Source organism: Diprion similis, chromosome 5, assembly GCF_021155765.1.
Source record: "Diprion similis isolate iyDipSimi1 chromosome 5, iyDipSimi1.1, whole genome shotgun sequence".
Classification (NCBI taxonomy): Eukaryota; Metazoa; Arthropoda; class Insecta; order Hymenoptera; family Diprionidae; genus Diprion; species Diprion similis.
Genome location: NC_060109.1, coordinates 3047378 through 3063550, shown reverse-complemented (window position 1 = coordinate 3063550; position 16173 = coordinate 3047378). Strand labels below are relative to the sequence as shown.

Sequence of the window (16173 nt, the reverse complement as noted above, 5' to 3'; positions counted from 1 at the left end):
GTTTAAAGTAACAGTTATTACAGCTCCATTCAGTTTGTTATTCCGACTTTCGTTTTACACAAATGATGCACGAATATGAGAATACTGAAATGCGTTCGGATTTACAAATGGAGGTAGCACCAGTGGCTCTGTCAGTAAAACAGGACAAAACACATTTTCCGGTACAACTAGGAATCAGTACTGGCAGTAATATCAGTCAGTTTCCGAACACAGCTTCATCTCTCTTGCAATGCCGAGTTCGTGGGTAGCTCTGTCTCTGTCTCAGGGAGTTTTTAGCGCAGCCAGATAATTTCAGACCCACCCATAGACGCTTGCCAAGGCTGCGACGGGAAATGGAACTAGAATCCCAGCAAATTCCACTATTAGGACACGATCACCTCACAAGTAGAGGGAGTCGAACCGTTGACTGGTCGAACTGAACCAAACTGGATAAATAATTATTTTCTTGTTATTGCATTTGTTAACCTATAAGAAAAACTTCCAAAATTTTGGAATAATTTAATCGCGGGAAAAATATTTGGGAATATATTCATGCATCTGAATGGCAAGCTTCTGATTAGCCATCACAGTACGAAACTACGATTGTAGTTCTAGCTTAATACAAGGTATGAACGGGTTTTACTACGTATGATTACAAATACGCTAACCACACACTCGTTAAGTCTACCTATTCTGATTTCTTATTTCAAATTTTTTTTTTCTCACCCATTAACGGAAATATCTGCAACTATTCAAAATTCACTCATTATTTGTGAATACATGGGTAAAAAAAAGGTTCCCTGCATAAGAATCCATGTTTAATATAAACAACAATCTATGATTGACTGAGAAATGTAAAATATTCTCACTTGATGTAAATTGTGCTAAGAATATATGTTATGCAAGACATGTATCTCTTGTTTGAGTTGCAAAAGTTTCTATCGCAATTGTCATGAACTTCTCGATTTCAGGCATATGGCAGTAGGCGGCAGATGATCGCAGAGAAATATTTAGTAAAATGTTGGCTGGTTCCTGACGTGATTGGCGCTGCCTGATTCGTTAAGCAATCGGGAAGGTTGCTGAAGAAAGGTTTTTCAAAATTTGAAAAAGAAAAGGATAAAAAATGCCAGGCTGCGCTGCGATCGGGTGCAACAATCGCAGTGAAAAGGGTTACAACATGAAATGTTTCCCTCGTGACCCAAAATTGAGAAAAGAGTGGCAGGAAAGAGTGGGTAGAGCAAACTGGGCACCGTCAAAAAATTCTTTCCTCTGTCATGCTCACTTCGAGGCTGACCAGTGGGTGCAGACGAAGAAAGGAAAGCTTAGACTTAAGAGAGACGCTGTACCATCCATATTTACGGAGACGTCAAAGAGGAAGTCTCCCAACAAGAGACGTCTTCAAAACGAGCAGCAAGACATTGATGATTGGTCACTCAGTAATTCGAAGAAAATGCGAACACTAGAAGACTATAATTACACTTTGGAATTCCTTGACGATGATGAATACGAGATAGCTTGCGACATGAAAGGAAATAAGACAAGTATAGTTGCACAGGGTGATGGTATGACGTGCAAATCCATAGCACTGGGTAATGAGATTGAGCAAGATATCGCAGATGGTGAAGAAAACAATCATGATCTTGCGTATCGTATTGTTACAGAAAAAGAGATCCCGGGATTGAAAAAACAGAACATGATAATAGTGTCTGATGAGAACAATAGGGAGATAGGCAAGCTTGTTAACAACAATGAGAATGTCATAATCGTCGCTGATGAAAATAACAAAGAGATTGGTCATATCATAGTTGATAACACCTTGTTTATTCAAGAGAACCCGGACGCCGGAAAACAGTCGCGAGTAAGCACCGAAAATAAGCAGCAGATTCAGAACAGCTACGACGATATTGAAGAAAGGTTGAAGCAAATTTGTAATGGCGAAGATGCAACCGATGATCCAAAATCACCGAAAGATCAGCGAGTTGCTAGTATCTCAGTTCGTAAAGACATTGTTTGTACAAAAAACTCGACAGTTTCGAAAAGCAAGGATGCTTTATCAGATGATATTATGAGGCACACGGATAAAGAAATCCCAAGAAACGTACAGATAATATTCGGCACGGAAAGTGGAGATGAAAATAAAAACACAAGCAGCAATGCGAATACACAACTCTGTGTATTGGGAGAAAAAAGGGAAATGCAGAATACGAATCAAGGGGAAGATTGTCCTTTAAAAAGGCAGAGTTTGACTAGTAAATCTATAGCCCTAAATGATGGTAATGTAATTAATGTCTCTAAAGGGAAGCAGAGTGATTCGACGGACTTGAAAGCTGCATTGAAACGAAGAAAAACCAGAGAAGAAGTGATGAAATCCATTGAGAAAACTATTGCAGATTTGTCGCAAAGAACGTTAAGCGCAGTTAAATGTGATCAACTGACACGCTCAATTCTAAGGGTTGCTAGGGCAAAAAAAAGAGGAGGTAGGGAAGACAGAAATATCGTTACTACCAGTCACAAGAAACCCTCAGATGTGATTAATGGCAAATTTGAACTTAATAACGGCGAAGGTTCTTTAACAAACCCAAACTTTACCATCAGAGTAACAGGGGTTGCCGATGATGTTGGCGAAATTATTGCAGGCTTGGAAGCCACCTCAGGCCATAGAATATCTGACAAACATAACGATGTTGGTTGGAAGTTGTCAAGAAATGTGAAAAATGTTTCGTCGGCAAAGTATTTATTAACTGGAGAAGCAAACAAAAGAGATTCGTTAAAAAATGGTAAAAATCCAGATGGGTTAATTCATTTAAGGTCTGACGAAGAACACTTTGATGATTCTGATAGTATGGACATTGAAAAAGGGTTTGTAGTTGAGAGAGATTATGAAACGAACAATGACACAAATCTATTCGACACTGCGCAAATAAATTCAAGTACCGAACGATCGCATGGGCGAAAAGGGGAATTTCTTCATATAGAATTGGACGGAAATGTACAGAGGAAAAAAGCGATTGATAACGATGGAAGTGTCAGAATCAAGGTTGAAGAAAATGTTAGTTCAGATTATGAAAATGTGCGGTCTGTGCAACAAAAGTATTCAAATAAACCTACTGATCTATCCAAAGAGCTGCGGCAAAAGTTGAATGCACAACAAGAAGTAATAAAGAAATTAACAAACCAGTTAATCATTTACAAAGAACTGGAAACTAAATTAGTGAATCTAAAATTGGAACTACAAGTAAAAAACAAACAGATACAGATATTTAAAGAAAAGCTTAGTAAAAAGCCACAATCGCCTGAGGTAAACTGCAAAAATGAGTCTGAAATGAAACAGCAGGCAATTTATAAACTTAGCAATAAAGTTAATCAGCTGGAAGAAGCTAACAAAAAACTAAGAAAACAGGTCAGCACCGACGCACAAGATAAAAAATTTCTTCAGAGTCTGAAACAAAAGGATGAACAAATTAAAGTGTTGAACTGGAAGCTTGAGAAAGCGTCAAAGTTCTTAGAGAGAGCAGAGAAAAATGCTAATACGTGCAAAAAAAAAATGTTGAGTATGCAGGCATCGATCAAACGGCACAGGGCTACAGTGGACAAGCAAAGCAAATTTAAAAACCTGTTTATCGATAATGCAACGCATGAATTTTCCGAGACCGCACTGCTTACAGCCATCGATATTAGAAACAGCTGCGGACTGAAGTGTTATGAAAAGTTATTGAGTTACAAATTTCCATTACCATCTTTGAGGACACTGCGCAGACATCTTATGAAAGAAAATAGTACCGATCGCAATTGGGGAGACAATGATCAGGAACTGATATTTAACAGGTATGAAGAGCAGGGAATAGGCAATGAGGCTGTCGAAAGTGAAGTCACTGGTACTGTCCAAGATATTTTCGAAGAGAGCAATGATCTTGATGATTTGAATTCCAACGAATTGGGAGAGCACATTTTATCTCAGCTAGGCGTGGAGAGAATGATGTAGACATCAATCGATTGTCATGTATGCAAAATGTTGCTGTGCGTTTCAATGCCATTAGAAATTCAAATTTTGTGCAATAGTTACCATCTAATGGCACAAGCCTTATTGTTTGTTTTCTTAGCAATAAAACGGCTTTATTCTGATCAAGTACGCATGCAAAATTAAGCAAAACGTACGATTTAAGGTTGATAACCTATGTGTGTGTATATATGTATAGATTAGACTGTATCAAAAAAATGGACTATTTTTTTTTTTTTTTTGAAAAATATACTGAAAATATTGTTCAGTATACCGAAAAAAGGCGCCTGTTAAAATGGGAGCTCTTAATTTTAATACTAAGAAGTGCCTCATCCCGATTTTCTACTTTCCATAAGAATAACATGGCAAAAATGGTTCTTGATCTTTGCGATTTTTATAACTAGATAACGACGCGTCGTACAGAAAATTCAAAAACACGTTTTTGTAGGAAATTGAACGTTCTACAAAAAAGGTCTCTTGTCATTTTACGATAAATCTATTCTTTCAAAAGTTATTTGAGGTCCTTTGTTGATGTTCGACCTCAAATAACTTTTGAAAGAATAGATTTATCGTAAAATGACAAGAGACCTTTTTTGTAGAACGTTCAATTTCCTACAAAAACGTGTTTTTGAATTTTCTGTACGACGCGTCGTTATCTAGTTATAAAAATCGCAAGGAGCAAAAACCATTTTTGCCATGTTATTCTTATGGAAAGTAGAAAGTCGCGATGAGGCACTTCTTAGTATTAAAATTAAGAGTTCCCATTCTAACAGGCGCCTTTTTTCGGTATCCTGAACAATATTTTCAGTATATTTTTGAAAAAAAGAAATAGTCAATTTTTTTGATACAGTCTAGTATAGATATATATGAAATATGATTGTATAATATATTCTGTATTATGACTGAAGTGTGAAATAGTGTTTTCGTAAATGAAAGTCTCGTTGAAACATCGTCAAAAAATCTAAGCGCAATGACTGAATGTTGAGAAAGGTATAACACAGATACATCTTGTTACATACAAAGATACTTTAAAGATTGTGCTACGTTCTATTTGTCAAAAATCATTCTTCTATGTATAATTGAAACTTTCCAAAAACAGTTTATCATTTTTGAGTTCCTTTTAATGAAACAGGGACAGCCTAATTAAAAAATATCCCGTGAAAAGTTGTATGAAAATTCAGGATTGAATAGTGTAGTGTGCAAAGATGTCTTTCCTTCTACACAGTGTCAGTTTACGTACTTTCATAACATTATTCCAATGAGATAAATTTTAATTTGCATTTATGACTGGAAACAAACTCCAGCATGGATTAAAACAATGGAGGCAAATATATTTTTATCATTATAACGTGTTTATTTTATCATGAGTTATTTTTTTTACATTGTATTGTTTGAAAATTTTCAACAAGTATTTTTAGTTCATTTGTATCATTTTAATCATGTTTGTTACTTGATTATATTAACGAAATTCAAAAGTAAACTGATAAAGCAATTATATGAATTTACAAGACACCATTTTTATACACGATACACGGACTGGATGCGTTTTTTGTTCAATCTCTAGAAAATTGGTCGCTTTGTGTTTCTGATGCTAGTTACCATTCGCTCCATTTCAAATGAACTCATCATTAATAGTATCGTTACATACTTATGCATTAAAAATTTGATTTAGTAATCTGTTATACTTTCATTAACAGATGCTCAAATTATAGAAATAATTTGCTATCAGCTTAGTACCTTCCATGTAACATCTGAGTGTGATGCATTCTTCATCCTTATTAATATTGGCATCACCGCTTACCAGAGGTAACAGAAGAATATTAGTTTTTGGCATGATTTGTTGAAATTCCAATAATGCTGGGTAAGCATTGCCTTCGCGAACCAAATTAGCTGGATCTTTGTAAACCTAAGTATATTTGAATAATTGCGTACAATTACTAAAAGTATTTGAATATATTAAACACCTTTTCACACATTGTACAGAAAAAGATTTTCTTCTTTTCTTTTCGAACATATCCATAATATGATACTGTATTTATATAATAAGATGTACAAAAATTAAAATATTTTTTACTGAAAAATATAAGAGATGTTTTTAAACCTGTTTTGATGCGTTCTTTGCTGCTTCATAGCTCCAATGTCGATGATCTGCTATCCAAGGCCTCAGAGAGTCTTCCATTCGTAGTCTTGCTCTGTTAGGACTATTTCTCAACTTTAATACTTTATTAAGGTGATCGCAAATTAATCTGCACACTTTTTTCGGCGTTTGGTCAGGAACAATCCTTTTCAAATAAGCATAAAGCTGCATTAAAATTATTGTGTAAAAATCTAAGGAAGTGTATACAAGCACCCTGAAAACGTGAATGAATTTTGGGAATCTATATCGCTACAACTGATTATTCAATTTGATTAGGGTTTGTTTTATTAAAAATTAGGTAGATCGAGTCTTATTTATGTATTATTTTTATTACAATCAATTAATGGGAACCATTGTTATTGAGAAAAACGTGAACCATTCGGCACGATAAAATTTTTCGTGGTGCCCACGATTAGATATCTCAAAAATGGTTTAAATGAGTTAGTTCAAATTTAGATACAGTATACTTGTATAGACCATTGTTTTTTCAACGAAGCCTCTTTTCTTTCAATTATCACCATTTTTTTCTTAGTTGAATAAAAAGGTTGTGAAAAACACGTCACCGAGCGAAATGGTTGACGTTAGTATCAATAACCATGCTTTCTATTGATTGATTATAATGAAAAAAAGAACATTTGAAAGAAGTACGATCTACATACTTTTAAATAAAACAAACACCAATCGAATCGAATAATTTTTCTCAGAGTAATAAACTCTCAAAATGCACCAAATTTTATTAGGAATGTCGCATAAATTCTCAACTTCATACCGTATAGAAAATCTGGCTTGAGCAGTCTTGGGGATTTTCAAATTAACAGGGCAGTCACAGGGTGGTAAGGTATTGACATAATGCAAATTGAAACTGGGATATCGCCAAGCATGCATTAGCGATTGCGAAAGACTGGTGTCGTGGGAAAGTTTTCTGATGCCAGAATCTTTCTTGTACTCTTGAATGTTCAACTTTAATTGTGAATAAATTTTCTCCTCGTCTGGGGTGACTTGCACCATGTCTTTGTCCAGCCCTGGAATAACGAGCGTTCCACTCTTGTCCACCAAATGATTGACGATGTAAATCAAGTCTTGCAATGGTTCTTGGACCACGCCTCCGTATTCTCCACTGTTCAAATCTTCGGTCAGACCCTCAATGCTTAAATTGAAGTAACACACCCCTCGACAGGCGTACAAAATACAAGGATATGTGATTCCTGTCCACTGACCGTCAGTCATAAGCATGCAGTCGATGTTGGTCAGAAAACCAGTTCGTAAACTTTGCAGCATATCTGCTAACCCGAGACTTTTACATTCGTTCATAGATTCTAGAACGATAACAACGATAGTTATGCAAAAATAAATAATAATGACTAAAAATTCAATAACGATACTTGACCACAAATTATCTTGATATTGATCGGGAGATTAATCTCTAAGGCTTGATAGGTATCGACGGCATGAAGAAAGCACAGTAACGGTCCCTTCATCTTTGCAGTTCCTCGACCGTAAAGTTTTCCATTTTTTTCCTCTCTCAAAACGAAAGGATCTGCACCCCACTTATCTGATTGCACTTTGAACACGTCCAAATGACAGTAATACAAAAGAGTCTTTTTTCTTCGGTCATTTCCCAACGTAGCTAATATCACTGGTGGTATGTTTGTCTGTGAAATGGAGAGCAGTTCCGGCAGATTTTAGTTTGAATCCAACAATTATTGCAACGGTGAGGAAAAAAGCCAATTAAGTTTCTGTGGTGACCAAAGATTCGGGATAAACCTTCTAATAGAATACAGCGGTCTGTGTGTTCAGACCTTATTATCAGTATTTTTCAGTTCTACCGAGAATCCAGTTCGAACCAATCGTGCTTGTAACCATTTTATGGCTGAGTCGACGTACTTTCGAGCTTCGGAACTTGAGCTGACATTCGGTATCTTGACCAACTCACGTAATTCCTCGATAAACTGTTTCTGCTGAGAGTCGATGTACTTGTAACACTTGACAACTTGCAATGGAATAGGCATATTCTTGATGAATATGCTAAACTCTCGAACAGTACACAAAATATAAGTTCGTATAATAAAATCAGCGGCCAGTGAGATAGATCAATGTATTATTTCGTATTTTATATATATTATTATATTATATGATAATATATTTTGTTGAATTGCAAAAGTTTTTGACATCATCTGCAGTTGTTTCTCGACATTCAACTGATAGATATTCTGTTACATATTGCGGTTGGCAGTTGAAAATTTGGCGTTCAAAATGTTACATTCGATTTTTTCTGCCTTTTATTATTACTATAAAATGGACTTGTATTTTATGACTTTTTTTTTCTCGTTTTTCTCCCCTTTCTTTGTAGTTTTTTTTCTTCATTATAATATAGTAAAGTACAAAAGAATGCGATACAAAAAATAAACATGATGTTATACATGTGTAATATGTGTATGTATGTATGTACGTGAAATATCATCGCTGGATATACGGTGAGGCCTCCATCTTTTATACTTGGGCCAATTTGAGCAAGACATTCTTAATCAGAAACAAAGAAATTTCGTTTCCCACTCATGATACAAGCGTAGAGTACTATTTTTATAAATGAGTAATTATTGCAAACTCTAAATTAGGCAAATTGTAATTATGTATTGTACTGCTATTGATAGTGCGATGCATAATTTTTTATACCCATTATAATCAAAGGACAGAATTGAACATATTTTCTGCTAATTTTACCATAATTTGTACGTTTATATAAAATGTGATTGAAGTGGATTTATGCTGTACACACATAAGCGATGCTTCGCATTCAAGACATGTTCGAAACCGAGAAATTTAAATAAAGTAATCCATGTGAAAGACTACATAATTTTCAACAAACTTAACAATTCTAATAAACAATTTAAAAAGATTAGAATAAGATTATCGACAAAGCGTAAGAGGATACATGTTCGAAATTGTACATGGTCACCCTCGCAAAGCGTTTATACTTATTTCTAGATTATTCGAATGGTGAAATGTATGCTGTTTAAGAATGCGCTTATGTTTAATGTTCATGAGTTACCATGATATTTAGTAAGTAACAAATAATATCTGATCTAATGATCAGCAAACGTAAGCTGATACGGCGGCTGACCATTTTCCACATACCAAATGCTACCACTTTTTCCCATGCTTATCACATGGATTAATGCCTTTGCAACGTGTTCCGCTCTGAAAAGTAAAAACGTGCCTTATAGATGGTAATGTAAGTCTGTTTTGTTTAGAGGTAACATCAAAATTAGAGTGAAGAATTTTTCGAATAGAATGCGTGGCATGATTTGCAAACTTTCGATAACTTTATGCTACTGAAACTGTGGCCTGTTAAAAAAGTTGTATCAAAATTTAGAAAGCCGAACTCACTTTTGAGGAACTGTGGCAGCTGTATCTCGACACCAAGCATCTTCATAACGTGTTGAAAATAACTGTTTTCCAACGTCGCGTACCAAATGAGTTTCTGTCACACTAGGGCACAGCGCCATTACTTTGATACCGGTCAGTCCAACATGATACTGATCCTGCAAAGAATTGAATTGAAGAATGCCATGAGAATTGTTTTTTCTTTTTCAGAAATTAAAACTAGTCGATATAGAATAAACTTGTGTCAAAATTACTCCATATGCCCTCGTAAGGCCAACGATCGCTGTCTTTGTAGCCGAATAAATGGGAACGCTGACATAAGGATTGATTCCAACGTTGCTTCCTGTGTTGACGACAATGCCCCCTCTTCCACCGCGGTCGGTTCCAAGAAAACGTTGAGCGAGTAGCGTGCCACGAATCACACCATTCTGAAAACATATTTAAATGACTAGATGGATCATAGCTGCTCGTTGAATCATTTGATATTGTTTTCATTTTACTCAAAATCTATCAATCCTAGTTTTATATTAGGGGACGTGGAGTTCAATGTATTTATTTATAATTTACACATATTGGGAATTCAATTAGAGATTTGTAAGATTGGAAATTTCTAATTTTAAAATTGCTTGTTTTTGGAACAAAATCTTACAAGATTGATGTCGACTTCCAGTTCCCAAAACCGATCGTTCATAATCCCTGCATTGTTTATGACTATGTCGAGTCGCCCAAAAGTAGCAATCGTGGTACGAAAAGATTCTGAAAGCAAAGTTTGAGTTATTCTGCAAGCTACTAGAGTAAACAATAGAATACACGTTTCAGATAAAATATTAAATTCTTTTTATCAAATATATATTCATTTCAATATTGACTTGCCTTCAAATTGTGGATAATCAGTTACGTCGCATGAACAAAATATTACACGGTCTTTTCCATGTCGTGCAGCTAGACCCTCAACCAACTTCTCGCCATCCTCGACGTTGATGTCGCATATCGATACCTACGAAGCAATTCATGAAAAAATGTCTAACAATAAGATTCGAAAATCTTTCCAAACTCTGTACAGCTGAATTTTTGTACATGCAATAGTCATGTTTTTTATATGAATAATTGTAAGAATTTATAAAATCCAGAGTTTGAAATTAGTTAATTTTTTACCAAGGGGGTTATTTTCAAATTGTATAATATTAGATTTATGCGTCCGGGAGTCGTTACGATCATGAGTTCAAAAACTTCAAAGCTAATATTCGTAACAAAAAAAAATGTAGCCAGAATCTTTTAAAGATCACCTCAAAAATTACTCTTAATTTTTCTCGACTATTTTTAAGTATGGTTCTTAGAACGACTTGGAATACTTCTAAATAGCTTAAAAGTACACAATATTGTAAATTTTTTGAACGAATTAGAATACCTATAAATTAAAACAGAGAGCGATTATCCTTAGTTTTCTAAAAAATCACTAAAAAGAGTTTTTCAATTTTCATTAATACGATGCAATAATTTAATTATCTAATTTCGGCGATCCCTTGGAATTTTTCATTTATATGTCATCTGTACTCATCGCTAGTGTAATTGTTGGAATTTTTGGCAGCGAATAGTCCAGTCAGATTATCATATAATCGAGTACAAAAAAATAATTCTAAAACAAATTGTTCAAGTTAAAGAAAATTCAGAGAAATCTTGAGAGAATAGCATGCACAAAAAAAAAAAATTTCATAAGACTAGAAAGAAATGGTAGCATCTTTTTTTCCACGCATATTTCGGACAAAAAGGATTCTGTAAGTTTTCAAATCAGTCTTGCGATCGATTTTATTCATAATTCGGTTATCAGTTTAGCGGAATGCCACTTGTACTACATCAAAAAGTACCGATTTCGCAATAGAGGTGACGTTTTACTATCTAGTATTTATATTGCTATCGCATAACAGTAATTGACAATTTTCGAAGGTCTCACCTTGGCTCCGTGATTGAGAAGCTCTTCGGCATAAGCTTTACCGATACCGGAAGCTGCCCCGGTCACAAGGGCCACGCGACCTTTAACTTCCATCGTTACTATTATATATTTTTTGGCGATTCTTCTTACGCTAAAAATATCTGTGAAACAAATATCGATAACGTGATTTACAGTCAATATTTGAATTGAAATGGTAACCGAATCGAACGAGACTTTATTAACGATAACATTGCAAACGTGAACAAATGCTAATAATATTAATATAATCATTCAAATTTAGTTCTTGAAAATACTTTCTCTGAAATAACACCTCAGATTATTACATAGGGAGTCTTTTTTACCGAAAGTCTATAGTTTTTGATCATGAAGAAGTTAGCAGCGTTATCGTAACGATTCATGCCGAGAAAAAACCGTTATTCCGTGATTTTGGAACCGTTTTACATTCAGTAAACCGTAATAAAACAAAACATACTCATATTTTGCAATCTTGTTGTTATTTCCTTCGAAATTATTGTAAAAATGAGAAAATAGTGATTTGTTGGGAATATTTCGTTTCGATAACGTTACCAACTTCAACCCCGTTAGTTCTCGCATCATTTTTTTTGCGTTTCTCTGTTACAATAAATCTATTTCACAAAATTGAAGAGATCGAAGATTAATAAACGCTTTTTGTGACTATCCACGGTTTCCTCTATTTCTGGAAAAACTAAAGTGAATCACTCGAACCAAATTTTACAACCCAAAAAAATGGCTTTATGGACTTGTACGTGTACATTTGCTATTCGGTTCGTTAGAAAAAGGTGTAAAGTATCGTCCCAGTATACACAAGCACATAGATTTAACTCCAGAAAAAGCTTATTTGAGTCAATGAAGTTGAAAAAAATTAAATTCCGTCTTTTCCTATACCTTGGGGAAAAACCAAGCACATGGAACTAACGAATCAACTTTTTTTAACGAAATTCATTCACTTCCACGGTTATTATTATTTTGCATTTGCACAAAGAATTGTGCAACATACAAACAATGTACGATAAGTCAATTTCAGTAATTATGAATGAATTATATTGTGCATTATAAAACCTGAAGAAATTTAAGTCATTAGGCTTGTTTCCAATGCTAAACAGGGAAAAAACCCGGAAGGAAACAAAAAGAAATTTTATTCGGATTTATGTGTGACAAAAAGACTTTTCATTCGGATTTATGTGTGTATATACAGCCGATAACATTTTTCATGAATTGTGCAGCCAACTTGTACGCATATACATATTTCAAAGCATATGATTCACTCGGCCAAAGGGAGACAGAATTAAGATTCAAGCATGTTTCTGTATGTGTGTGCATATCAATAGGTTTATTTTGTATTATACGTCGCTCTTAATTATGGAATGCATTTGAATCAATACAAAGCAGTGATAAGCACAAGACCATCGTTAAAATACGTACAACAATCCACATATACGATTATAGCGCACAAACAGTAGGAAAGATTCATGCGGCATGTTTATAAGTGTAGTATTGAATGAATTGTGTGGAATCTTAAAAAATCCCATACCAATTACAACTAAATGCATTGAAATTAATTATCTGTACATGAAAATTCCTATGTGTTTGATTTATAATAAAAAATTCCCGGTACTATTCAATCACTAGCGGTGTAGATTATTGAAATAAAAACAAGTACAGCCTCTTATATTTACCTTTTGTGAAACGTAGCACGTATCTGGTACTAAAGTCTATATGCGCTATTTATAACTATATAAATATCTATTTATACGATGCAGAGATAGTAGAATTCCAGAAGTACGTAACGAGTATTGGGCGAAAATTGCCGGTTGAAGCGAGAGGTGTGGTTGTCGAAAGGTCGAAAGTGCGGATATACCTGTGATATTGTATGTATGTACACTATTGATTCGCGCGGTATTGCGTGCAGCGTGTTGCGTTTTCCCTTCTATAGGTATATCCTAAAGCTACATGCGCGTTCAACGTGCGTATAGAATAAGGCGTACAGTCGCCGGATGGACGGAGCTCCGACCCTCAAATGCCTCAACTTTTCGTGGCTGAAAGTCCAAAACTTGAATTTCAATCCCTTGGCCTCGCCCAGTTCCGAGAGTGCGCACTATAAGCTAACGTTTTGCTATAATAGCGCGCATGTCCAGAGTTCAAAGTTTGCAAGCTAATTTTTTTCGGCAATTAGGTAGAATGCGAACTCGACGAAATTAAAATCATTTCTGATGGGCACCTACCGAATGATCATACAACATAAATTATAATGCGAAACATTGTCTAGTTTGAAACCGATTGTAGATTATAATTCAGGGATAAGTGCAATCGTTACTTTCTGAATTATTAAACTCTGGCTTTGCTTTCTATTGATTCTTTTAGTCGTTTTATCTGCTCTCTTGCACACTGTCTAATTCGTATTTCCTTATTATTGGAGAATACTGAGAAAAGAATTGTTAGAAACAGTGGAAAAATCGAGGAATAAGAAAATAATAAAGGAACGAGCTGTACAATAAAAATCTGATAAATAGTCTATATTACCTCATTAGATATAAAAGTAAATCGAAATTCGTTAATTGTTGTATATATTATTTCATTTTCAAAGTAATTTCTTTCATCAACACAGGCAGTTTAATTTATAAATTCCCATATACACATCAAAAATTTTCGTAAGCCACTATTATATGCTATCGATTGTTGTACATAAAAAATGTTTCAGTACGATCAACGTATTGAAAAAACACTAGATTAGTTCTGTTACAATTTTATGATCTATGTATAATTAATCCAAGGCTACCATTATTTTTCTTACGTAAAGTTTCCTATTTTTTCCCAGTCTTTACCACCAACATATTGTGCAAACTTTTCTATAAAAGATAAAAATTTGCTGATTCCATATTATGTCATTTGCTTTGAAAGGACTAATTGCTCGAATGGATAAATTAAGGCAGAAAATTTTGAATAAATTAAATTGATTTTTACTTACTGCTAGCACAAATCGGAGGGTAACAAATAGAGAAAAAATGATAGTTTTTTAAGTTTCACCAAACTTTTCATGATAAAATTAGACGAAGGGTAATGAAAAAAAAAACCTAATACTTGGCTGACATAACTTGGAACAATATGCAACATAGTAATCGTTTTGTTGAAATAAACCCGCAAATTCCCAGTTTGAACAATGGAATTTCTTAACCTTTCCCAATTTATTCCATCCTCAGATAAAATGGCAAACCTGTAATGCCTATTACTTTTCTTCTGCAACTAAAATTTTCTCTGCAACCGATTCGGGAGTTTCTGTTTCCTCTTCGGATTCACTATCATAATGTGGAAGATCTGGTTCAGCTGAAATTGGGTAGAACTAATTTTAGCTAACAATAAATATGTATGGTATAATCCGTGATTCAAGTATTTCTTGACAAGGATTATGTGAAAATTGAATTGTATAGTTGCTTACGCAAGAACTTACAGCTCCTTTGAGATTTCTCTGTCCTAGCATCGGCCAAGAATTTATTTTGAACTGTTATAACTTCTTCACTGTCTGCGCAAAGCGCATATTTTTCCAACAGTTCAGAATTTAATTCCATGAAAGAATGACCCCAGGAAAATTTCCCAAGGTAATAAGCAGCTTCCTCGGGAAATCCAGTTATAATTAATGTCGCTGCTATCGCTTCAACGCAGCTTAGTTGACATGGCTTTCCGTAATTTATGGGATTAGCTGCGACCAGAAAAGGCAGCAGCCGAGGATACGGAGTTCGCATTCTTGCAAATGGTGTATCATCTAATCTTGCCCAGCTGCAGTCAACGACTGCACATCCGTGTTCACCAACAATATTTTTATCCAACGGGCTTACACACTGCAACAAAGAGGTTTCAATCTCTAGCTTGCAATTTCCCAGCAAAATTTCAATTTACAGATTTTGACAATAATATTTTGCTCATAATAACAGTAAGAAGTTTAGTGAATTTTTCCAGAGCATCGATAAACATTTTTTGGTTTGTTGGGTTTTCACCACATTAGCTAGTACACGAGCGAGATCTTGAAAAAGAAGTAATCTCGTGTAAGAATATAATGAGAAGATGAAAATACCTTCTTACCAACTGGGGTCAAAACCAGACCAGGAAATCTGGCTCCTAACCTCAAAGTTTGTACGAGACCGTGCCTGGAAAGTTTTCGGCCGGAACATTTCTTCGGGTCGCAATGTTCGAGATCCCACATCGCGACCGGGAACGAAACTTTGAATGCCTCTTCAGCTGCGAAAGTTAAAGCTGAGTATATCGCGGCAATAAATAGCATATATCAAGTAGCCGTTTCTAACCTCCAACATCTTCAGAGTCCGACGGATCTGATTTGTCGCCTTCTTGCCGATATTTTTCCTCCTTTCCAACCGAACGTCGTTTTCGTCGATCTACGATTTTCCCTTTATTTTTTTTGCTACGCGACGACATTTTACGCCTGATACGGATACGATTATTCTGAGGATTTATACTTCGTTAGATTATTCACTGATAATGAGTTTGCTCTACGATGTAATACTGGTTCCAGTGATCAGCGGTGAGCACGGAGAATCGTTTCGGTTTTGTTTTGGCTATGATTATGGCCGTCCGTCGTAGTGACGTCATTAGACGATCGAGAATATTATTCAACCGCGCAATTCAAAAATACTACGCATCGATGGAAACGCGATGGATAACGGAAAAGGCAATATTCGCAATGCAATACATTTC

At 35.1% G+C, this 16173-nt stretch overlaps 4 protein-coding genes across 4 annotated transcripts; 1 reads left to right on the top strand and 3 right to left on the bottom strand.

The window, feature by feature from the left end:
* The first annotated feature begins 363 nt into the window (after positions 1-363).
* Positions 364-4102, top strand: LOC124406290. Its single transcript, XM_046881653.1, has 2 exons — positions 364-605; positions 951-4102. The coding sequence occupies exon 2, from the start codon at positions 1103-1105 to the stop codon at positions 3959-3961; it is 2859 nt and encodes a 952-aa protein (XP_046737609.1). The 5' UTR covers positions 364-605; positions 951-1102; the 3' UTR covers positions 3962-4102.
* Positions 4103-5635: 1533 nt separating this feature from the next.
* Positions 5636-8186, bottom strand: LOC124406381 (cytosolic non-specific dipeptidase-like). The gene is made up of 5 exons (XM_046881780.1): positions 7909-8186; positions 7483-7791; positions 6841-7429; positions 6078-6327; positions 5636-5882 (listed from the first exon to the last, which is right to left on the bottom strand). Exons 1-5 carry the CDS (start codon positions 8120-8122, stop codon positions 5667-5669), a joined length of 1578 nt encoding a protein of 525 aa, XP_046737736.1. The 5' UTR covers positions 8123-8186; the 3' UTR covers positions 5636-5666.
* A 467-nt stretch (positions 8187-8653) lies between these two features.
* LOC124406206 (15-hydroxyprostaglandin dehydrogenase [NAD(+)]-like) lies at positions 8654-13682 on the bottom strand. Its single transcript, XM_046881562.1, has 7 exons — positions 13146-13682; positions 11449-11588; positions 10371-10494; positions 10147-10253; positions 9752-9925; positions 9501-9655; positions 8654-9311 (listed from the first exon to the last, which is right to left on the bottom strand). The coding sequence occupies exons 2-7, from the start codon at positions 11539-11541 to the stop codon at positions 9197-9199; spliced, it is 768 nt and encodes a 255-aa protein (XP_046737518.1). The 5' UTR covers positions 11542-11588; positions 13146-13682; the 3' UTR covers positions 8654-9196.
* A 521-nt stretch (positions 13683-14203) lies between these two features.
* LOC124406205 (18S rRNA aminocarboxypropyltransferase) lies at positions 14204-15948 on the bottom strand. Its single transcript, XM_046881561.1, has 4 exons — positions 15765-15948; positions 15536-15699; positions 14915-15302; positions 14204-14790 (listed from the first exon to the last, which is right to left on the bottom strand). The coding sequence occupies exons 1-4, from the start codon at positions 15892-15894 to the stop codon at positions 14693-14695; spliced, it is 780 nt and encodes a 259-aa protein (XP_046737517.1). The 5' UTR covers positions 15895-15948; the 3' UTR covers positions 14204-14692.
* Between the last annotated feature and the right edge of the window lie 225 nt (positions 15949-16173).

Coding starts and splice junctions, on each gene's coding strand:
- LOC124406290 (XM_046881653.1), top strand. CDS start 1,103: ATGCCAGGCTGCGCTGCGATCGGGTGCAACAATCGCAGTGAAAAGGGT.
- LOC124406205 (XM_046881561.1), bottom strand. CDS start 15,894: ATGTCGTCGCGTAGCAAAAAAAATAAAGGGAAAATCGTAGATCGACGA. Junction 15,303..15,535: donor TGACCCCAGTTGGTAAGAAG/GTATTTTCATCT, acceptor TCTTTGTTGCAG/TGTGTAAGCCCGTTGGATAA. Junction 14,791..14,914: donor AGAGAAATCTCAAAGGAGCT/GTAAGTTCTTGC, acceptor ACCCAATTTCAG/CTGAACCAGATCTTCCACAT.
- LOC124406381 (XM_046881780.1), bottom strand. CDS start 8,122: ATGCCTATTCCATTGCAAGTTGTCAAGTGTTACAAGTACATCGACTCT. Junction 7,792..7,908: donor AAATACTGATAATAAGGTCT/GAACACACAGAC, acceptor CAAACTAAAATC/TGCCGGAACTGCTCTCCATT. Junction 5,883..6,077: donor CAAAGAACGCATCAAAACAG/GTTTAAAAACAT, acceptor AAATATACTTAG/GTTTACAAAGATCCAGCTAA.
- LOC124406206 (XM_046881562.1), bottom strand. CDS start 11,541: ATGGAAGTTAAAGGTCGCGTGGCCCTTGTGACCGGGGCAGCTTCCGGT. Junction 10,495..11,448: donor TTCTCAATCACGGAGCCAAG/GTGAGACCTTCG, acceptor ATTGCTTCGTAG/GTATCGATATGCGACATCAA. Junction 9,656..9,751: donor GCCTTACGAGGGCATATGGA/GTAATTTTGACA, acceptor AATTCTTTGCAG/GATCAGTATCATGTTGGACT.